At 42.2% G+C, this 24,221-nt stretch overlaps 1 protein-coding gene across 7 annotated transcripts in view; it reads left to right on the top strand.

The window, feature by feature from the left end:
• The window catches only part of tfcp2l1 (transcription factor CP2-like 1), a 54,240-nt gene that overhangs the window by 19,793 nt on the left and 10,226 nt on the right, over positions 1 to 24,221 (top strand). For 4 of the 7 annotated variants that reach the window (XM_041201751.1, XM_041201750.1, XM_041201757.1 and 1 more), the window contains 8 exons: positions 900 to 1,010; positions 1,109 to 1,177; positions 6,714 to 6,802; positions 8,148 to 8,196; positions 10,253 to 10,346; positions 14,848 to 14,938; positions 16,055 to 16,161; positions 22,810 to 22,952. In XM_041201751.1, the coding sequence (XP_041057685.1) occupies positions 900 to 1,010; positions 1,109 to 1,177; positions 6,714 to 6,802; positions 8,148 to 8,196; positions 10,253 to 10,346; positions 14,848 to 14,938; positions 16,055 to 16,161; positions 22,810 to 22,952 (753 nt within the window). The remainder of the gene's footprint in view (positions 1 to 899; positions 1,011 to 1,108; positions 1,178 to 6,713; positions 6,803 to 8,147; positions 8,197 to 10,252; positions 10,347 to 14,847; positions 14,939 to 16,054; positions 16,162 to 22,809; positions 22,953 to 24,221) is intronic. The other 3 variants (XM_041201753.1, XM_041201752.1, XM_041201755.1) reach the window with 2 other exon arrangements.

Genomic DNA, 24,221 nt, shown 5'->3' with positions numbered 1-24,221 from the left:
TTTTGTTTTGGATTTCCAGCATCCGCAGTTTTTTTGTTTTTATTGCATTCATATTAATGCTGGTCTGCCTCAGTATGGTAAGGCATGTATGTTCTGCCCAATGGCAGGTCCTTGGCCCTTGGTCTGCTGGTGCTTCACCTTGAGCTGTTTTCTTGGCAGGTTTGTCAGTGGTTGTTTGCCATTGCCTTCCACTCTCAGAAGCAGGGTGAGGAGGCAGGCCCCAAGCCTACCTCAGCCAGAATGGGAATTAAGCCCGGGCTGTTGGCATTGTTCTGAACCGTCTCATGGTTTGAGCTAACCAGCTCCCTCTCAGTATGGTAGCAACCCACAGTTGCTTTGAATAGTAAGCGCCCATCTCTTCCATGTTGAGTAGAGATGAAGTAGATGTCCCCCAGCAGCCCCCCATTCCAAGAATCCGCCCTCTCCCCCCCAAAAAAACTGTATGTTCCTCAACAGGTAATTTGTGGACAATATTGGCTAGTGGTATGTGCCAGGGTTTTCAGAATGAGAGCTATTGGTCATATTAAATCTCTTGGACACAAGATTCGCCTGAAAAGCCTAAACACATTATGTTTTATTTAAGATCTTAAGAATACATATTAGAAAAGAACATTGGGCTAACCCAACACATAAATCCAACTTAACTTGCCTATCCCTTATTCCTTTCTCTCTTTCCAGAATCTGGTTGAATTGGACCTTGAATAAATGTTATAGTATTTTGTTTCAGGAGTATTACTGAATTGGTTGGATAGTTTTTCTTTTACTTATTGTTCAGTTGAGCGGAGAGCTCGTGTTTGTTTTGATGTTTGCTTCGGTGTATTGAAAAGAAAGGAGGTTTGACTAGCTCCTGGATCCTTGTAACACTTGAATTCGGTTGTGACGGGTCCGTGTTTTTAAAGCCAAAGGGAGCTGATCGAAAACAGAAAACCGACCGAGAAAAGATAGAAAAGCGAACGGTCCAGGAAAGAGAAAAATACCAACATTCATATGATACAACAATCCTCACAGAGGTAGGAATTAGATTGCGGAAGTTCCTTCATTGGGACATAATTTATACATAAATTTATATTCTACTAAACTTTCAAACCAAATCAATCCCTTTCTGTAGGCTGCTGTTGACATGATACAATGGTTATTGGTAGACTCTGTACCATCTATTTTCAGTGCTGACAGAAAGGCAAGTAAGTTTCTTGAAATTGTGCACTTATTTTCTCCCTGGCAAGTTTTCTTGGCAATGTTATCTACTAACAAGAGCATTGATCTATGGAAAAACCATCTCATTAACATCAAATTACTCGCCAAGGTGTTTCCTTTTAAATCTGATTAAAGGCAATGAAAGACCTTCAAAACGGAACTGCATCTCCCTCAGTTCTAAATAAACACACGTATCTTAAAGTCACAGTGCAGCAATATAAGTGGCTAATTGCTGCTGGGACTTGTCCTTTCTCTAAGATCTTTCATCCCATGTTCTGCCTGGATAACATTGATTTATAGCCTTATTTTAGATCCATGAGAAATAACGTAATAATCATTTGATGTTGGCTCCTTTCAATGAAAAATTAATTTTGCAAAATTACCAAACTGGGATGGGCTGTACATATTGCAATCATTTCATAACTTTAAGCAACAATACTTGTTGCGTTATATATCACAGTGAACACCAGCGGGATGAAGCTCTTAATTTGGTTTGTAATACCTTTCCTCGGAAATGGGGGTGGAGGGAAGAAACATGAAAGTTGTTCAGTAAGTCAGGCAGTATCTTTGGAGAGAGAAACTGAGTTAATGTTTCAGGTCGGTGACCTTTGTTCTGAGTGAAGGTCATTGACCTGAAACGTTAACTCTTGTTTCCTTCTCTCCACAAATACCTGCTGAGTATTTCCAACAGTTTCTGTTTTTAATATAGATTTCCAGTATCCACAATGATTAGTTTTTAACTGATCCTTACCAACCAAGCCACAGCTGACACTTGTAGTACTTTCATTTCAAATGTTTCTCTTCAATGCTTTAATTCCCTAACACATTCAAGAACAAATTTTACTTTTGTATTAAAAGTTAATTATTTTTCACTTTTAAAATTTTTTTGTAACACTTAACAGTGAAATTTATTCAAAACCAATTTTGCGTCTGAGGTCAGCTTGGCTCAGTTATTGGTAGTTTGGCCTCTGAATTAGAAGTATGGGTTTCGAATCCTACTCCAGGCACTGGACATACCAACACTTGCCAGCCCACAATCTTTCATTCATTATAGTGAATGGGAGAAAAATCATGACTGATGAGCACAGAAGCAAGTACTGTAAACCCTGTAGTAGTATAGACTTGTGTTCTAGTGCAGTGCTGAGGGAATGTTATGAAGCCTCCAGATGAGATTAAACTGATGTGCCAGCTGCCTGTTTAAGTGCATGTTGGGAAGATTTCATGTGACCATCGAGTGCGCCCATTGGCCTAGTCAATATTTTCCCCACAATGTAATGCCAACAAAACAAAAATTTACTGATTATTCACGTCACTGCTATTTTGTAAGGTATTGCTACGTGCAAAACAGTTGCTATATCTGCCTAGATAAATAATTGCTTGAAGCTGATGTATGTAAAGTTCTACAGCATGTCTCAGATATGATAAGGATCTATGTAAATGGGAATCTTTATTGTTTTGATCACTGTTGTATTCATGCATGAGTTCAAATCAAAGAACGGTGCATTTTGAGGGATTCCTTGCCCTGAGAAGGAGATATTGCTATACTTGAAGTTGGAGTTCGCGTTACAGTTTTTAGGAATGCATTCTAATGAACGGTTAGTGTCACTTTTATTGCAAAGCTGTCTCTTGTATCCTCTGATCCAATTCGCTCCAGAAATATAGCTGGTTGCTTCCCGAACCTATTCATTCGTGATAACATTCCACAAATTAATGACCTGATTTTGTTTCAATGACGAAGTTTAGTATTAACTGAGGGGGAAGGTGATTACACTGCAATACTTTCAGAAGTGTCTCTTGTCCTAAAAAGTAAGCCACATTTATTTTGTTAGTCTGTTGCGGGGAGACAGTGGTGTTGTGGTAATGTCAGCAGGCTAGTAACCCAGAGGCCCAGTTTAGTACTCTGGGGACATTGGTTTAAATCCCACCACAGCAGCTGGTGTAATTTAAATTCAATTAATAAATCTGGGATTATAAAGCTAGTTTGAGTAATGGTGACCATGAAACTATCACCTATTCACTAAAGTCCCTTAGGGAAGGGAATCTACCATCCTTGCCCAGTCTGGCCTACATGTGACTTCAGATGCACAGCAATATGGTTGACTCTTAACTGCCCTCTGAAATGGCTTAGCAACCCCTCAGTTCAAGGGCAATTAGGGATGGGCAACAAGTGCTGGCCTTGCCAGTGACACTCACATCCCATGGAAGAATAAAAAAACTCATTGAAAGCAAACTTCCCATTTCTGGAAAAATGGCCCATTTTCTAAAATTTAAGAGGGCTGAATCTTCCTTTATCTGTAGTGAGCTCAGAATAAGTGGAAAGCTTTACAGTTTTAAAATCATATTTACAATACAGAAGGAGGCACATCTTTGAAAGATTTATCTACAGTCCCATATCCATCAAAATTTTCTTTTTCAGGCATTTATCTGCTTCTTTTTGACAGCTATTATATTTCTGCTTCCACCTCTGTTTCTGGTACAGCATTTCACATTTCAAGAATAATGTGCATTAATTAAAAAAGAAATCAGTTCAACTCTACGTCATTTTGGACACAGTATTCAAGCAAGGAGGGAAACAGAATGCAGGAAACCATAGACCAGTCAGCCTATTATCTGTCATTTGGGAGAATGCTAAAATCCATTCTGAAGAAGGTAGAAGAAGGTCATTTAAAAAATCAGAGCCAACACGGTTTTTTGAAAGGGAAAACATGTTTCACAAATTATTCAAGTTCTTTGAGTATGTAACAAGGAGAGTGGACAAGGGGGAACCAGTTGACATAGTGTATTTGGTTTTCCAAAAGGCATTTAATAAGGTGCTTCATCTAAGGTTACTGCACAAGATAAGAGCTCACCATGTTGGAGGTGATTTATTAGCATGGGTAGAGAATTGGCTAACTAACAGGAAACAGAGAGTCAGGATAAATGGATTGTTTTCAGGTTGGCAAACTGTAACTAGTGGAGTGCCACAGAGAATAGAGTTGGAGTTGCAACTATTTATGATTTATATTAATAACTTAGGTGAATGGCCGTTTGGATTGTAGCCAAATTTGCAGACATTATGAAGAGAAATAGGAAAGCAAGTTGTTAGGAGGATACAAAGAACCTTCCAAGGGATATAGATAGATTATGTGTGTGGGCAAAAATTCGGCAGATGGAACCTCATCTGGGAAAGTGTGAGATTGTTCACTTTGGCAGGAGGAATAGAAAGGCAGAGTGATACTCAAATAGAGAGAGACGGCACAATGCTGCAGTACAGTGGGATCTGCGTATCCTTGTACATGAATCACAAAAAGGTTACCCTGTGGGTACAGCAAGTATTTAGAAAGGCAAATGGAAAGTTTTAAGGGGGTTAGGGTTAGTATATAAGTGAGGAAGTCTTGTTACAACTGTGCAGGACATTGGTCAGACTACACCTAGAGCACTGTGTACAGTCTGGTGCCCTATTTAAGGAAGGACATACTTGCATTGGAAGCAGTTCAGAGAAGGTTCACTAGGCTGATTCTGGGGATAAAAGGGTTGTCTTAAGAGAAAGGGTTGAGCAGGTTGGGCCTATACTCACTGGAGTTTAGTAGAATGAGAGGTGACTTTATTGAAACATATAAGGTTCTGAGGGGGCTTGACGGGGCAGGTGCTGAGTGGATGTTTCTCCTCGTAGGGAATCTAGAACTAAGGGGCACAGTTTAAAGTTAAGGGGTCCTCCATTCAAGATGGAGATGAGGAGTTCCTTCTCTCAGAGGATTGTTCGTGTTTGTAATTCTCTTCCACAGAAACCAGTGGAGGCTGGGCCATTGAATGTATTCAAGGCTGAGTTAGACATATTTTTGGTCGATAAGGGAGTCAAGTGTAATGAGGGACAGGCAGGAAAGTGGAGTTAAGGCCACAATCAGATCAGCCATGATCTTATTGAGTAGGTTCGATGGGCCAAATGTCTTACTCCTGCTTCTATTTCTTATGATGTTATAGTGATAAATTTATGCCCCCTAGCTATTGCCTTACTGACTGCATAAATAATTTTTCCTTACTCACCAAATCAAGGTGAAGTGAGAGTGACTGCCCTTGACATTAAATCAACATTTGACTGAGTGTGAAGGCAAGCAGCTGTAGCAACACTGAAGTCAATCAGGGGAAAACTCTCCACTCGGTCATACCTAGCTAAAAGGAAGATGGTTGTGGTGGTTGGAGGTCAGTCATCTCACCCCCAGGACATCACTGCAGGAGTTCCTCAGGATAATGCTCTCGGCTTAATCGTCTTCAGTTGCTTCATCGATGACCTTCCCTCTATTGTAGGGCAGGATTTTCGGTTGTCAGGTGGGTGCAGTGGGTGGGCCCAGAAAAGCCTGGGAAATGGGCCCCTGACATTTGCGCTGATGTGGGGAGCTGCCTCAGGGAGCTGAGGAATTTTAAATCCAAAAATAATGATTATGATATTCCAAAAAAATTTCCACCCACAAGAATCACTCAGCTAAACATATTGATGATAAAAATTCTGCCCATTTTAATTAATATCGGAAACCTCATCCCATCCTTGGATGAGGTTTCCTCAAAAATCCAAAGGCCGCCTGGCCAATTTGCTCGCCCGCCAACCATAACGTTGGATGGGCAGTGAAAAATCCCGGTTAATTGCGACATTAATGGCTTTAATAGGCCTCTTAATTGCTGGCGGGCGTGCTGCTGACTCTCAAGTGCGCCTGCCGACCGAAATATTGTGCGAGTGCCAGATGACGTTGGGACGCTCACCCAACATCATCACATGTTATTTCATGCTTAGGCATGTCGGGCATGCACCCTCACGCTGAGTGAAAAACCCTTCCTATACAGACAGAATTGGGGATGTTTGCTGATGATTGCACAATGTTCAGCACCATTCACAACTCCTCAGACACTGAAGTAGTTTGTGTCTGCTTGCAACATGAGCAACTTTCAGGCTTGGTTCAGTTAAGTTCCTGGTCAATGGTAACCACTCCTCTCCCACCACCCCCCAACCCCAGAATGTTGATAGTTGAGGATTCAGCAATGTTAAGCCCACTAAATAGCAAGGAAAATGGTTAGAGTCTCACTTGTTGGAGATGGCCATTGTCTGACACTTCGTGTGCCACAAATATTACTTGCCACTTCCTTCCTAAAGCATGGTACTCAAAATGATACAATATCCTTAACTTTAGCTGAATCAGTGTTTTTTACATGCTTAACATAATTTCTTTGCTTTTGTATTCTGACCCTATTTGCAAAACCTGGGATCCCTTACAATGTTTGTTTGTTTTACACCTTTCTCAATTTATTTTCCTATATTAATTTGTCTATCAAGACCCGTAAATTTCTCAGCTCCTCTAGTTTTATATCTTTTAAATTTTGTTTGGTACACAAAAATACTGCAGCAGTTGCAGGATTAATCATCATTTTCTGTGGATGACCCATGAAGGGAAAAGCTATCTTCTTCCTTTTCATTTTAATGAAAGAATATTAATGCAATGCCAGATTTTGAGAGATGCCAACTGAACTGTGCTCCTCATTCTTCTTTGCAGTGCTCTCCATGGCCTGATGCCTCATACGTTAGTAGTACTCCCTCCATAGGTTACCACAGCTTGCCTGTCAACTTTAGTGTCAGTGAAGGGTATGTACCACATTCTCTACAAAATCCCCTTTGTCACTGCCTTGGCCATGAGCGATTGTAGATTTGGAGTGCCAGAACTGAAAGTCAATCTTTTTTGTTTGAGCAATCAATACCCTTGTTTCAACAATCTGGCTCAACTCAATGAATTGCTGTGTTCAGCTGCATGGATAAAGTCACAGGAAAACCACTGTATAATTTCAGCATAATTTGAGGCCCTTGAGACCACTTTACACCTTTGCCTTTGTGGTCTGGGCTTGAGGTTCTACTTTGCATTGTCTTCTGACATAACTATTCTGTCACGGTATGACAGTCTTTTGGTACAGGATGGAGGAGGGATAGCGGCTGCATTGATTTGTCTTCCTGTCTTAGCAAAAGACACTGCTTGGAGGGACTCCTAGGTATAAGGGTAGCCTGTGGATGTTGTTTAAACTATATGTAGCTGCCATTCACTAGATAGATTTAAATAAGAAACCCAAATCTAACCATCACCTTTTATGCTGTAAAGGCAGTTTCTACACAGATTGTTCCGACAAAGACTAGCCTCCAAAAGCATAGTCTTCAAGATAAAATTTCTTTATGGGTTAGCTTTCTTTACTGATTCTTCCCCCACCCAGCCTGAAGGCATTTGAATTTTGCTGGGGTCGGTCTTTGGAAACCTCTGTCACCTTTCAGAACTTTGCTGCACTGACCATTAGAACCCAGACAGTGAGGTTTGATAAGCTATTTAGAGTAATGAAGGGCGTTAGATTGTGCCCTCACCTTGTACCTGCAGATTGTGACTTTCCATCAGAGACAGTGGATCAGGAGCAGAAACGCTGACTTTCCTCCCCCCATCCCAGCTCCTTTACCAACCCTTCCCTAACCCCCACACCACCACCACCACCACCCCCCCACCCCCCATTAAAAAAACATCGAATTATGTTGTGTCCAGGTGTCACAACCCTATTGCTATTCTGTCTGACAGCAGATAATTTAGTATGGACTGGGGATTAAATCTACCAACTTGGTGGGCCCCATGTTTCAGTACTGATGGAGTATTCCTGCTTTGAAGTTTATTAAGTGTCTATTGGATGATATTGTTCTAATGAAGCAGTGATAGAGAAATGATTCATGTTATCAATGTGGTTAATCTCCATAGTACCCTATCTTTGAGCCTCTTACAAATATTCTCTGAATTCTTGTTTCAGTTTGGAATAATGTGTAGGACATTTAGATCCTCAATCTTACTCAAAGATCCTTAGTCACACCCTTTGAAGATGAGTTTGCATTATTTGCTTTGCCTACTGTGTGTTAACATAGTTGCATCATCACTGTCAAACTTTTTTTTCGGGTTGTGCAACTTTAGAAATTGGTCACCAACAAGCCAAGAAGATCCATCGTCTCTGAACACTGATGTAAGTATTTGTGAGATCATTTTACTGTGGTGATTTTCTCTCTTTTAGGACATTTGGTGTGCTATTCATTTGCTTTTCCCTTACCTTCCGTAAACTTGAGGTCATCCAAAACCAGGCTGCCTGTGTCCTAACCCGCACCAAGTCCTCTTCGCCTATCTCCCCTGTGCTCACTGACCCAAACTGGCTCCCCGTCAAGCAATGTCTTGATTTTAAAATTCACATCCTTGTTTTCAAACCCCTCCTTGTCCTTATCCCTCTCTACCTCTGTCATCTCCCCCTGCCCCACAATACTCTGAGATATTTGCGTTCTTCTAATTCGGGTATTTCAAGCATCCCCGATTTTAATCATCCACCATTTTAATCATCCAACCTTCAGCTGCCTGGGCCCCAAGCTCTGGAATTCCCTCCCAACATCTCCCCACCTGTCTACTTCACTTTCCTCATTTAATACACTTATTAAAGCCTACTCCTTTGTCCAAGCTTTTGGTTAATTGACCTTGTAGCCCGAAACTTCCAAGGAGTGGCAATCACTATCAGATTGCCACTCCACTTCTACTTTTCTCCGCCCCTCCAGAGTGCTGCATTTCTGGCTGAGTCTTCCGATCCTGGCTTCTCCAGAAATGCGGAGCATAACTTCAATCCGACTCCTTAGTCATAGCATTGGATCATCGGGGTACCCTTTTTACGGCATTAGCTACCGTATTCTAGCAACGTAGGACTGTTGTATGAGGCGAGATTGGTTCGACTGGGCCTATATTCACTAGAGTTTAGAAGAATGAGGGGGGATCTGATTGAAACGTACAAAATTCTAACAGGGCTAGACAGACTGGAGGATATTTCCGCTCGTTGGGGAGTCTAGAACCAGGAGCCACAGTCTCAGGATACAGGACAGGCCATTTAGAACTGAGATGAGGAAAGATTTCTTCACTCAGAGGGTGGTCAACCTGTGCAACTCTCTACCACAGAAGGCTGTGGAGGGCGGGTTACTGAGTATATTCAAGAAAGAAATTGATAAATTTTTGGATATTAGGGGCATCAAGGGTTATAGAGAGAAAGCGGGAATATGGCGTTGAGAAAGACGATTAGCCATGATCATAATGAATGGTGGAGCAGGCTCGAAGGGCTGAATGGCCTACTCCTGCTCCTAGTTTCTATGTTTCTACATTTCACTCACACTGAAAAGCTTTTCAGTGTGTCAGTGCATGAGTACCTGGATGAATGGGTGAATATGTAGATGGGTAAGGGCATAGTGTGGGTGAGGTAAGTGCATACGGGGGTGAAGTAAGTGCATAAGGGGGTGGAGTAAGTGAGGTAAGGTGGTAGGGTGGCAGCAGGGTAGGGGAATGAGATTAGGTCAGGTTGGATTTGGGGATCAGGTGGTGAGATTGGGTCAGGTTGTATCGCAGGAAAGTCGGGTGCTGATGTCGGGTCAGGTGGGTTGGGGGAGTTGGTAGGTCGGGGGACAATTGGGTGGTGAGGTCAGGTCAGGTCTGTGTGTGTTGGGAGGGCAGGGGGGGGTGTTGGATGCTGAGCTCAGGTCAGGTCAAGTCGGAGCGGGGAGCCGGGAGGTCGAGGGCTGGAGTCGGGGTGGATTGGTGGGGGGTGGGGGGTGGGTGGGGGTGCGGCGGGAGAGTCAGTGTGAGCGATTGGGAGTCAGCTATATAGTTACCCTGTTATACGAGGGTATTTCTGTCTAACATTTTCTGGGTAACTGTCCAAAGTCTGACTGCAACTCAGAGTTGAGGACTTTTTCGGTTGGTCCAAGGAAGCAAGGGAATTGCCCATTGGAAGTTTAAACTTCCTAGGAATTTCTCACGGGGTCAGTGCGTTGGGACTTCCGAGGGGTGCTGTAGTGCATCTTGTGGGTACATCTGGTCTCCAATGATTGGAGACCGGAAAACCCGGGTAAATATCTCCTTCTGTGGCTCAGTGCCATATTTTGTTTTATGATGCTCCCTAAGCACCTTGGGATATTTTATTGTGTTAAAGGTGCTATATAGATATAGGTGGTTGTTGTTGTTTTAATGGAAGACATCTTATTCTTTTTGCAATGTAGTACCTGTTGCCCACAGCCTCGAGCCAGGACGCACAGCAGTGGCTGTACAGAAACCGCTTCTCGACATTCTGCCAGCTATTTTTCAATTTTTCAGGTGAGCTGTATTTTTTTTTAAACCTAGAATTGTTTGAAGCTTGCGAAACGCTCAAGGCCCACAGTAATGGCTTATTCCTGGCATTCCGAGATTTAACTTTGGATGATAGAAACTGTTTAATTATTAGTCAACAGAACTTTGTAACGGATTGACGTCAGTAAACACTCTGTGCTGGATGCTTGAGAGCGAGAGAGAGAAGACAAGTTCTCTCTTTTTTAAAAACTTCCTCTTGTTAATTAACCTCCTCTTCCATGCAGTTAAGCATATAATCATTGTCTTATCGCTAGAATTCAGATAGCTCAGCTAGATAGTTTTCATGCCCCAAGCTGCTAAATGCCAGTGAGCAGCAGCACTGTACCAAGATACAGAAAATGGCATATAATATATTAGACCTCATAACGAAGGGTAGAACACTGGAGCCTCAGTTTTTATTTTTATAGATACACATTACCTATTATGCTTCTTCACACAACAGCCATACTTTCAGCCTGCTCCTATTTAAATCACTTTTGAAGGGACAAATAGTTGCTTGGTGGTACAGGATATGAGTATTGCTGAAAAAAGAGACTTTTTTTGTCGAATCTTTTCATCTTGCAGCGAAACTAAATAAATAACAGCCATTCGCTGGTTCATTCCCCAGGGCAATGTCTAGACCGGAGTCAAGCTGCCTGGTTTAAATTTCAAATAATGCTTGGCTGTTAACTGTCAGTCACCATCAACTGGTGCATTCTCCATGGCAGCGCCTCTACCAAACAGAATCCACTTGCCAACCAATCAGCACTCTCTTATACAATATAAATATGTTGTTTCCCCTGACATTGGTATTTTCTTGTGAATTGTCCTGATGAATGCAAAGTGAAAAGCTTCAACAAAAAAGTCTCTTTTTTTTCAGCAATGGTTTTGGAATAACCTTAAACAACTAAGTGTCTTATAATAGGGACATCAGCAACCCATTCAATCAAAAGTTCAAAACTTTAAAGGAAACTTAAATTAAAATGACATCTCCAGTGTTCGAATTCCAGTACCCCCAATGCTTACAAGTCACAGAAGGCCTCGAACATGCAGGCAGACACCTTGTTCTCCCTCTCCAGGGACACCAGAGTGCAGTCGTAGCCGAGGAAGAGAGACAGACAGGCAGTTGAGCCCCCCTCTACTGCCCACTGCCTGGATCTGTTGATTTGCTCCTCGTAGAAGAACAGTTAAGTCCCCAATTAATACCCACCACTTGAATATAATTAGCATAGTGGCATAGTGGTGATATCACTGGACTACTTACTAATCCAGAGGCTCAGGCTAATCCTCTGGGGACATAGGTTCAAATCCCACCATGGCAGCTGGGGGGATTTAAATTCAATTTATTAAATCTGGAATTGAAAGCTGGTCTTAGTAATGGTGACCATGAAACTATCATCAATTGTTGTGAAAACCCATCTGATTCACTAACGTTCTTTAGGGAAGGAAACCGCCATCCTTACCCGGTGTGCCCTACATATGACTCCAGATCCACACAATGTGGTTGACTTGGAAATAGCTTAGCAAGCCACTCAGTTCAAGGGCAGTTAGGGATGGGTAACAAATGTTGGCCTTGCCAGCGACACCCACATCCCATGAAAGATAAAAATAAAAAAAACCCTACTAATGTGCAATAAACACTCACTGTCTCATTGCTACCAACCTAGAGCCAAGATTTACTTCTACAATTAGTTTTGATGGGTAAGAGAGAAATGCATATACTGTGCTTTCTGTCTTCTTTGTAAGTACTAGGGTTGAAGATACCTCCACCCCTGCCTGTCCCTCCGTCCCCACCCCATCAGTGCTCAGCAAAGGACTTAGTTTCATACCCTTATGCCCTCACCTCAATGAATTTCGGGCTCGGCATGATGCTGAACTCTTCTTCGTCTCCGGGCTCACTTTTTTGGGCAGGAGTCCTCTCCCCATTCAACGGATCCTTTCACCCACCTCCAATGTTCTCCCTCCATCTGGACCCCTCCCTCTGGATTCTTACCTTCTCTTGATCTTTTCATTGAGAACTGTCGGCGTGACATTAGATGTCTCAATTTCTCTGCTCCTCTCACCCATTCTAATCTCTCTCTCTCTGAACTTACTGCACTCCATTCTCTCAGGTCCAACCCTGACATTGTCATCAAACCCGCTGACAAGGGTGGTGCTGTTGTCGTCTGGCGCACTGACCTCTACCTCACGGAGGCTGAGCATCAACTCGCAGACACTTCCTCCTACCTCTCCCTGGACCATGACCCCACCACTGAACATCAAGCCATTGTTTCCAGGACTGTCACTGACCTCATCTCCTCTGGGGATCTTCCTCCCACAGCTTCCAACCTGATAGTCGCCCAACCTCGGACGGCCCGCTTCTATCTCCTACCCAAAATCCACAAACAGAACTGCCCCGGTAGACCGATCGTCTCAGCTTGCTCCTGCCCCACAGAACTCATTTCTCGTTATCTTGACTCCCTTCTCTCTCCCCTTGTCCAGTCCCTTCCCACCTACCTCCGTGATTCCTCTGACACCTTACGTCACATCAACAATTTCCAGTTCACTGGCCCCAACCGCTTCCTCTTCACCATAGACATCCAATCCCTCTACAACTCCATCCCCCACCAGGATGGTCTGAGGGCCCTTAGCTTCTTCCTCGAACAGAGGCCTGAACAATCCCCATCCACCACTACTCTCCTCTGTCTGGCTGAACTTGTTCTCACGCTGAACAATTTCTCCTTCAACTCCTCTCACTTCCTCCAAATAAAAGGTGTGGCTATGGGTACCCGCATGGGCCCCAGCTATGCCTGTCTCTTTATGGGGTATGTGGAACCTCAACCGTGTCCGGCCCATCTCCCGCGCATCCGCCCTCGCGCCTTCTCCTCCCTCCCAGAAACATGATAGGGTCCCCCGTGTCCTCACTTATCACCCCACCAGCCTCCGCATTCAAAGGATCATCCTCCGCCATTTCCGCGAACTCTAGCATGATGCCACCACCAAACACATCTTCCCTTCACCCCCCTATCGGCACTCCGTAGGGATTGCTCCCTCTGGGACACCCTGGTCCACTCCTCCATCACCCCCTACTCCTCAACCCCCTCCTATGGCACCACCCCATGCCCACGCAAAAGATGCAACACCTGCCCCTTCACTTCCTCTCTCCTCACTGTCCAAGGGCCCAAACACTCTTTTCAAGTGAAGCAGCATTTCACTTGCATCTCCCCCAACTTAGTCTACTGCATTCGTTGCTCCCAATGTGATCTCTTCTACATTGGAGAGACCAAACGTAAACTGGGCGACCGCTTTGCAGAACACCTGTGGTCTGTCCGCAAGAATGACCCAAACCTCCCTGTCGCTTGCCATTTTAACACTGCACCCTGCTCTCTTGCCCACATGTCTGTCCTTGGCTTGCTGCATTGTTCCAGTGAAGCCCAACGCAAACTGGAGGAACAACACCTCATCTTCCGACTAGGCACTTTACAGCCTTCCGGACTGAATATTGAATTCAACAGCTTTAGGTCTTGAGCTCCCCCCTCCATCCCCACCCCCTTTCTGTTTCCCCCTTCCTTTTGTTTTTTTCCAATAAATTATATAGATTTTTCTTTTCCCACCTATTTCCATTATTTTTAAATATTTTAAAATCTTTTATGTTCTCCCCACCCCCACTAGAGCTATACCTTGAGTGCCCTACCATCCATTCTTAATTAGCACATTCGTTTAGATAATATCACCAACTTTAACACCTATGTGTTCTTTTGTCCTGTTGTTTATGACATCTTTTGATGATCTGCTTCTATCACTGCTTTTGCCTACAACCACACCACCCCCCTCCATCTCTCTCTCTCTCTCTCTCTCTCTCTCTCTCCACCACCCCCCCCCAACACCTTAAACCAGCTTATATTTCAACTCTTTCTTGGACTCGAACTCAAGTTCTGTCGAAGGGTCATGAGAACTCGAAACGTCAACTCTTTTCTTCTCCGCCGATGCTGCCAGACCTGCTGAGTTTTTCCAGGTAATTCTGTTTTTGTTTTGTTGAAGATATCATTACTGTACAGCTAAACTGGCATTAAAGTGTCTTCTGTAATTTCAGATTTTTTTAATTCAGGAAAAATGTTCTATTTTTATGAAGGTTCTTGCTATGATATTGAGTCCATCAGATGTCCTTTTAAATGCCATATTCTGTTTTGTACACTTCTTTGCTCTATAGCGGAGCTCTTGTGTGATTTTGATGAAAGTTTATGGAAAGTCCATTATATGGAAACAACAGCATTGTGGACGAGATGTCATGATGCCTAATATATACACGGGCTTCTCAAAGTTGTCCACCTTACTGAAAGTTAAACAGTTGTGCAAGATCCTAATTAATCCAGTGTTTTTGTGTGCTCCATTCAATTAAACTTACATGAACTTGCATTTACTTCCAGGGACAGACTTCCATCACACATAACATGCCTTTAACTTCTTCGCTGTTTGCATGCTTACATGCATGTTCTAATGAATTCCTCAGGTGCAGACTTGTTGAAAATGTCTAAAGAAGACTTGATCCAGATCTGTGGTCCTGCAGATGGAATCAGACTTTTTAACACAATCAAGGGAAGGTAAGTCCTCAAAGCATTGTGCCATAACCTCCTCTCTATTGTAAAACCTATTATTTAAACATCCTGAAGCATAGAATTAGAATCCTTCATTATAGGCAGTTTTCTTCCAAATGCAGTACCACAATTGCCTTTCTTCTGTCCCAATTTGTGTGTACAGTTTCTTGAAAGGCTACCGTTTTAATAACTTCATTTTGGAGACCTACTCACTTTCCAGACCCCTGTGGCTCAGTAAGTAGTGACCTTGCCTCTGAGCCAGAAGCTCCAGGTTCAAGTCCTACTCTTGTAGGCTACGGAGGGAGCATTCATGACACGGCCAAACAAGTCGATAACAAAGCTGCTAACCCTTTGAGTGTGCCCATGGCAGGCAGTAAGAGCAGGAGAAATTCCTGGTCAGGCATGCTTCATGTAGAGTGGTGCTATTCAAGTTATAGTCACTTGTCTATCTCTAACAGAGAGATGCCAATGGTCCTTTGCAGACTATGGCTAATTATGAATGAACTCACTTTCCACCTTTTGACAAATGCTCACAACATTCAGTCTTTCATTGATTTTATTTTCCATCCCATCATTCTCTGAATACCACTGCTGGATGCCAGTGAGCACTGGCATTGTACCGAAATACACAAAATAGTACATAATACATTAGATCCAATGAAACCCCTTAAGTGAAATCTATTCGCCAATTTGAGCAAATGAATGATTTCTTTTGTTTTATGTTGTGTGCACTTTTGGTTTACATTGAAACTAAGACAATTTTTCTTCAGTAGCTGGGGGTGCGTTAGGGAGGGTGGGGTGTACATGGATGAACATTATCCAGTTGAAGTGTCTTCCTGTGCATGACTGATCTGAGTCCATAATGTGTTTTTTGTCAGTTGTAGCTGAAGCAAGGCTGCGTTTGAACAATTGCTTATCAAAATTTATGTAATGCTACTTTTACAAAAATTATTTTGCAAATTGACATTTATTAATTTAAATGTGAAACATTCTTCCTGTTTTTAAATACGTTGTAAAGTTATATCTGTTATTGTTATTCATCCCTAATATTGTGATATGAAATTAACTTTGGTTTTAGAATAGTGAAATTAATATGTATACTTCTTATACTCATACTCACAGAAACGTGTGTCCAAAACTAGCCATCTATGTGTGTCAGGAGCACGAACAGGACCAGGAGAATAATCAACAAAAGCAAGAGAGCATCAGGGGTGTTGGCAGTTCATGTGGTGAGTTCTGTTATTGGTTTGTTTTAGGAAAAATGAGCCATTGTGAGAGCCTGACAGACCCAACAGGATGTTAGATATTTCACAGAAAAATAAACTTTCCTTCCTCGAAACCCACTCCCTTAGTCCAATCGCCTGGCAACACAGCAAAGCCTAATGGTCTTGCTTTCACATTTGGGGATTTGCTTTGGCTTCCAAACTATTCCGAAGCACATGAACAAAAAGAAGAGAATATTTCCATTTTTTGCATGTTTGCAGAGGTTAGTTCGTTTCTACAATGGCAGTGACCTAGTAACTGTTGTGATAACTGTCGTCTCACATGGGAAGAGTCTCTGTAGTGAGGCAGGATGTAGCAACTTCAGCAATGAATGCGTTCACTGGGATTAGAATATTCATAAAACTGCTCAAAGCTGTATTAATAGGTAACTGCTGAAAAGGACATTGATAGCATATAAAGATACTGATGACATTTGGAGAGATCTTCACCAATTAAGTGAATGGGTTAAGGAATGGCACAAAGGACTTTATTTAGTATAGATAAGTAAAATTAAGATCCTTCACAAGAACAGGAGCCGTACATGCAGAATGAATGGGTGACCGTTTAGCAAAGGTGAAAGGGTGTGTTTGTTGACTATACAGAAGCATCAAGTCAACATGAAGTTATTTGGGTGCGACTACTGATCATAATGTAGATATAAGCAACTGTTAACAACATGGTTAACTGAGCTGGAATGTGTCTCAAGGACATTTGGTTATAAGTTAAAATGAATTATTAACTCTGTAGAACACTTTAGTAAGGTCATAGAATATTTTCCAGAGCTTTTATTTTGGGCAGTAATGTTCTAGCAAAACTTCGGATTGGCAAGTTCAGAAAAGGGCGATATGATGCCAGGCTCGTCCTCTGAGCCGTGAAGAAAGGCTTAAAGAACTTTTTTTTTAAACTGGAAAGGGAAAGGGGACAGAAGTTAGGTTTTGAAGATGGACAATGCGAGTGTGAGCAGAATATTAGACTTTAATTGCAGTTTGAGGACAAGCACCAGGTTAGCAATCCTTCAACAAGACTGGAGATTTAGAATTTCCTTTCTCTGTCAATTTGTGGGATATACTTCCAGCAAAAGTGGTCAGTGCTGTATTAATGCACCACTTTTAAATAAAAGCTGATTAAATATCTATTTTATTAAAGGGGTCAAAGGTTGTGAAATAAGGAGCAGGATGTCATGAATGAGTACAGAAGGTTTTGTGGGGAACAGCCAGAGGTTGTTGTCTACATTGAACCCAATAATGTAAGAAAGGTGTTGAGAACCTGTAGAGTTTCAGGAGCTGAGGAGGAGTCCAAATAACAGGACCTCAAAGATGGTATCTCTGAATTATGTCCAGTGCCATGTGCTAGTGCGAATGGGAACAGCAAGATAATGCAGGTCAATATGTGGCTAAAGAACTGGTGCAAAAGGGAGGTCTTCAGACTCTTGAGGCATTAGGGCCACTTCTGGGCCTGGATAACCTGTAAAAGGTGAACAGGTTACGCCTAAGGAGAGCTGGACCAATGTCCTTGGGGGAGGGTTGAAACTAATTTGGCAGCGGATAGGGAATCAGCATGAAGCATAAGGGTGGAGAAACAATGTACACAGAGGATTATGAGAGACAAGCAGCGTGAGAGTAGAGTAGTCCAGACAGAAAAGGGATCAGACAGGGGTGAAATGTAACACAGGCTCCAGCAGGACTGGAGAGCATGTGTGTAAATGCATGCAGTATGACGGATAGGTTTGATCAACTGCTGGCACAAGTTGCAATGGGATTAATCTACAATAAAAATAAAGGATACTTGGCTCAAACATGGACTGGAATGGGAACTTCTCAGGACTGCAACATATTTAAGAGGAATAAGGAAGGGAGGTAAGGATGGCAGTATTAATGACATATACTGCTACATTCTTGAAATTGGGTGACGTGTTTGAGGGTTCATGGACAGAATCTATTTGGTTAGTGTTAGGGGGAAGAAGAGGAGTTGTTATGCTGCCTGGTATAGACCACCAATTATTGGGAACTGGAGCAAATTTGCTGGCATACTTAGTGTGAATACAATATAGTGATAATGGGATTTTGAAATATCTTATTACAGATTGGGAGAAAAAGTCCATGCAAAGGGGCAAGGAGGAGGCAGAATTCCTGAAATGCGTACAGGAAAGCTTTCTTGATTAGTATGTTTTCACCCAATGAGGAAGGAAGCTGGATCTCATTTTGGGGGATGCAATAGGGCCAGTTGGAAAGCATTTGAGAAAGAGTGATCATAGTATCATTAGGCTCAGAGTAGTTAGGAAGTGGAGCAAGGAACAATGAAAGGTAAAAATACGAAAGTGGAAAAAGACTAATTTCAGTGAGTTGAAAAGGGACCTGGCCCAGTTAGGTTGGAAACAAAGATCGACAGCTAAAACAGTGAATAAGCAAAGGGATCAGTTCAGGTACAGAGTAAACACATTCCTATGAAGAGGAAAGGCAGGTCATCCAAAGCTGGGGCGACTAAAGATATTGAGATAAAAATGAACCAGAAAGAGGTGGCTTATCATATGTCAGGTTCACAGTACAGTAGATCATCAGCAGAATACACAAAGTTCACAAAGAGAACTTAAATAGGAGGACAAAGAGAGTGTATGAATAAAGGTTAGCAGGCAATATGAAAAGGAACACTGAAGTATTTTATAAAAACATGAGTAAAAGGATGGTCAAAGGATGGTAGGGCTGATTAGGGTTCAAAAAAGAAAATCTCCATGTGGAGGGGGAGAACATAGCTGAGGTACTAAATAAATACATTGCAACTGTCCTCTCTAAAGAAGAGGATGCCGCCAATGTTACAGCAAAGGAGAGGGAGCTACAGAAATTAGATGGGGTAAAGTTAGATAAAGAGGAGATACTTAAAATGTTGTCAGCACTGAAAGTTTAAAAAGTCACCTGGCCTGGATTAGATGTATCCTAGGATCTTGAGGGATCTTGAGCAGGGGCTCTGGCCACAATCTTCCAAACCTCCTTCAATATAGGAGTGTTAGCAGGGAACTGGAGGGTTGCAAAAGCTGCATTTCTGATCTGAACAGGGGAGAGATATAAACTCAGTAACTATAGGCCAGTCAGCTAAATGTTGGTGCTAGGGAATCTTAGGTCCAGAGTTTCATTCTTGAGGCAAGAATTGTGAGTCAAGCCATTTCCTGATGCTGGAAAGCTACCTTCTGCCAGGGCTGTGCCTGCTCACAATATTTTCATGATGGGGACAGCTGGAGTTGAGGCCGCTACCTCCTGCAGCAGGCCCAAGGCAGATTGGAGACAGGCGGTTGCTAAGGTGGGCAGACTAGAAGGCCCTCTTCTATTTACCGGGACTTTAGCCTGTTTCAAGTGTTAAGCACCCTAGGCCTCATCCCTCACTCTGCCTCAATTGCCCACCCAACCCCGGTGTCCTCTAATGTCACTTAATGACCCCTTCATATCTACATGGCTGTGCACATTACCCCATGCCTCCTCCATACCCTCCTTGCCTACTCATCCAGTATCCACTATGGACAGAACTCATGAGTCCTATAATAGCATTTGGAAGTCTTTAAGATGCTCATGAAAATGTCAAACTAAACAAACTGCCATTCAAACATCTCTTCAAAAACAAAATCCTATTAACAGCTCATAAAAATGTCTACCAAAATAAAGCTTGCAATCTCCCTCTCAGCTGTATCAGCAATCCTTGCTGAAATGAATTCATTACTGGGATTTGGAGCTCAGCCAAGCATTCATGGTCAGATTCCATTGCGTAGCTGTGTCAACAACAATGCCTCCAGAGCTGAAAACCATAAAACCTTTGAAGCAGTGGAACAGATGGCCATCTGTTCCACTGTTTCGAAGGTTCAAAGATGGCTGAACTATCCATTGGATAAAGTATGCTAATGCACCTGAACACTTTCACAATGCTGGTTAATTTAATGGTCACTTATCTGTTCTAAACAAAACTCTATCATTAATTACTATATTGAAAACATATTTAACTTATCTACACCATTATGCTATGACATGCAAAGTTGTCAACACCTTTTAAACTTAACTGTCAAAAGTTTCCAACTCCAGACTTAGGCATCCCCATGATTCATAACTCCTCTGGGTGCTGTGAACCACACCTACCAAAATGGACCTGACTCCATGGCCCGGGGCTGGCCCTAAAATCTCCACCCCCCCTCAATGGGGTTGGCAAGGACACGATTGCAGTGTGCGGGCTTGTTATCTACACCCTTATCCTGCACCTTCAAAAATCCCACATGACGGGAATAGGGGTAGGAATTCCTAGAATCGGCTCCCACCTGCCACTTTTAAATCCCACTTGCCTCCTTTCCGACATGGATGGAGGCATGAAGATCTGGCCCTTAAAGTCCATAGTCCAGATAAAGTTAATTGTCACTTGGGGAAAAAGCATGGTTTAATAAATATTAGCCAGCATGGATTTGTTAAAGGCAAATCATGTCTGGCAAGCTTAATTGAGCTCTTTGATAATGTGAAAGAGAGGGTTGGTGAGGTTAGATCAATTGATGTGTATATATAGACTTTCAGAAGGTGTTTGATAAAGTATCACATCATGGATTTTTTTTGGCAGATTTGAAGTTTATGGGATTAAAGTGACATTGGTAGCATGGATACAAAATTGGCTAAGGGTCAGAGGCGGACTAGTGATGAATGGTAGCCCTTTAGACTTGAGGGGCGCACACATGTCTCCCAGGAGTTTGTATTAGAACCACTGCTCTTTTTGATATATATTAATGACTTAGATTTGGATATAAAGGGCAGCATTTCAAAATATGCAGGTGGTACAAAACTCAGAAACATAGTAAATAATGAGGATGACCTTGCCAAACTTCAGGGTGACATAGACAGACTGGTGAAATGGACAGCCACATGGAGATGAAATTTAATGCAGTGTACTGTGAAGTGATGCATTCTTGAAGGAACAATGAGGATAGACAATATAAACTATTTTAAAGCAAGTACAATTTTAAGAGGGATGGAAGAACAGAGAGACCTGCAGGCTCACATCCACAATATTTTGAAGTTGGCAGGACAATTTGAAAAGGTCGTTTAAAAACAATGTTGTGGAATCCACAAAAGCAAGTCAGTTTTGCTAAATCATTGTTAATCAGTGGTTAGGGCACAGCTGGAGTATTGTGTCCAATTCTGGGTATCAAACTTTAGGAAGGATGTCAAGGTCTTGGAGAGGGTTCGGAGGAGATTTACTAGAATTAAACAAGTTCTGCTAGAGCGGCTGGGATTGTTCTCCTTAGAACAGGGAAGGTTAAAGGGAGATTTAATAGAGGCTTTCAAAATTATGAAGAGTTCTGATAGAGCTGATACAGAGAGGCTGCTTCGAGGGGAATAATGAAGAGACATTTTTACTCAGTAAGTTGTTATAACCCAGAATGCATTGCTTAAATAGGTGATGGAAGCTGACTCAATAGTAACTTTCAAAAGGGAATTTGACATATACTTGAAAGAGAAATGGGGAAACAGCAGGATTGTCAGACTATTTGGATAGCTTTCAAAGAAATGGTACCGGCATGATGGGCCTAAAGGGCTCCTTCTATTCTGTCTGATTCTAAAAGGTACAGATAATTGTATAAGCAACAGGATGGTTCATTCGCTAAAGAAACAATGAACAATTTACTTTGAAATATTAAAGGGCACAGAAATGCTGGTGGAATGGATAGATATGTGGCAGATGAATTTTACTGCAGGGAAATGTGAAGCTATACATTTCGGTAGGAAGTATGCAAGAACAGAGAGACCTGGGAGTATATTTGTTGAAGGTGGCCGGGCAGGTTGAGAAAGTGGTCAGAAAGGCAAGCAAGATCCTGAGCTTTATAAATAGAGGCATAGAGTACAAAGGCAAGGAAGTTATGATGAGTTTTTTATAAACCACTGGTTCAGCCTCAACTGAAGTATTGTGTCCACCTCTGGGCACCACACTTTAGGAAGGATGTGAAGGCTTTGGAGAGGGTGCAGAAAAGATTTACAAGAATGATTTCCAGGATGAGGAACTTCAGTTCCGTGGATAGATTGGAGAAATAGGGGCTGCTCTCCTTAGAGAAGAGAAGGTTGAGAGATTTGATAGAGATGTTGAAAATTGGGAAGGTTTAGACAGAGTAGATAGAGAGAAACTGTTCCCATTGGTAAAAGGGGCGAGAACCAGAGGACACCAATTTAAGGTGATTGACAAAAGAAGCAACTGCAACACAAAGAAAATCTTTTTACACAGCGAGTGGTTATGATGTGGAATTCACTGCCTGAGAGTGTGGTTGAGCCAGATTCAATGGAGGTTTTTAAAAGGAAATTAGATAATATCTGAAGAGAGAAGTTTTGCAGGGCTATGGGGAAAAGGTTGGGGAGTGGGACTGGCTGATCTACTCTTACTGAGACCTGGCATGGACACGATGGGCCGAATGGCCCCCTTCTGTGCTGTACCATTCTATGATTCCATGGAGGTCTCCCCACACCCACAGTATCATGTGTCAACATGAATCAGCAGCATTGGGAGAAGTGGGGAGCAAAGAAGAAAAAAACTTTCCAAGTATTTAATGTGTTTCTTATTTGAACTGTTTTTTATGTGATGAAATTCTTTTTCCCGGTTTCCTCCAGTATACCATGCAATCTTTTTGGAAGAGCTGACAGCGGTAGAGTTAACTGAGAAAATAGCAAATCTGTACAGCATTTCTCCGCAGCAGATTAACCAGATCTACAGACAGGGACCCAGTGGGATCCACGTGCTTGTCAGTGATGAGGTGAGATCTAAGAGAGGTCCATGCGCAGAATGGCAGCTGAGATGACGGTCGACGTTTTGACCTTTTCTTTAAAAAAGTTTTTCTTTCTCTAGAATCTTTTATTGGGGTTTGAATAGTCCTGAATGGAATCAATTTGGACCCAGATTGGGAATTCCATGCTTTAGCTCTTCACTTATCTGTGTGTTTCTTCTAACATTTGCACTTCTGAATAAGAGACTGGAAAAAAGTTTTATTTGCGTTCTTTCTTTTTCCCTCCTTTCCTGTCCTCCTTTGTTCTTCAATTCTTCTATTACTCCATTGTTCCTCCTCTCCTATCTTCCTTCTTTCCTCTGTTCCTCCCTGTCTTCCTCCCTCCCCTCATACTTTCCTTCCTTCCTCCCCTCTTGTCTTCCTTCCTTCCTTCCTCCCCTCTTGTCTTCTTCCCTTCCATCCTCCCCTCCTGCCTTCCCTTCTCCCCTCCCACTTATGGATTGAACCTTGTGGAATTACTCTCACCTTCCTTAGCCTTTCTTTCATCCCCCAATCTGCAGGATTTAAAAAATTCAAACTTTGCAACATCTAATCATTAACATCACTAATCTTGTCAAATCTTCCTTGTAATGATGATGTCCCCTGTGAGGTGACATGCCTTAAACCATACATTCCTCCAATTGAACAAAAATCTATCTAGCGATCTTTGACCCATAGTGGAGTTTAAACTGAGGCCTGCTGGAGGATTATCATACTGGAGTTTCCAAAATCTTAATATAAACATTACTTTTCACAACATCTTATTAAATCACATGATTGTGAAATTGGGTAAAATATGCTTCAATGACGAGCAGGAATTTGTTGAGGTAAATATTTTGGTTTGGCATTTTAACATATTGGTGGAGGAAAACGAAGTTCTTTACATTATATAGTAGCCTAGAGCTATCTATTCCTGATATGTAGCCACTGAAGGAGATTTATTATATTGTGAAAAAAAGTACATTGTGGTGGTAAACTACATGTGACAGAAAGCAGTACATTTATTGAACCCATGAATGCTTATCTGGTCACTGTGGTAACATGCTTTACCAGTTTGGATTGAAAGCCCTCTCCAGTGTTTGTCATAGAGTTGGAGAAAATTCCATTGAGTAGATTTGGATTTGCAAAGTATTCCCTAAAGTGTGCTTTCAGAAATGCGATACACCAGTTGTATATCAACAATTCATTGCTCAGTCCTTGGTTCTGAGTTTACAAAGCCTCAGCTGAAGCAATAGAAAGAGTGGTGAGAAATGCAAAAAT

This window comes from Carcharodon carcharias, chromosome 12 (genome assembly GCF_017639515.1).
Source record: "Carcharodon carcharias isolate sCarCar2 chromosome 12, sCarCar2.pri, whole genome shotgun sequence".
In the NCBI taxonomy this organism is placed as follows: Eukaryota; Metazoa; Chordata; class Chondrichthyes; order Lamniformes; family Lamnidae; genus Carcharodon; species Carcharodon carcharias.
This window is presented reverse-complemented; position numbering and strand designations above follow the sequence as displayed.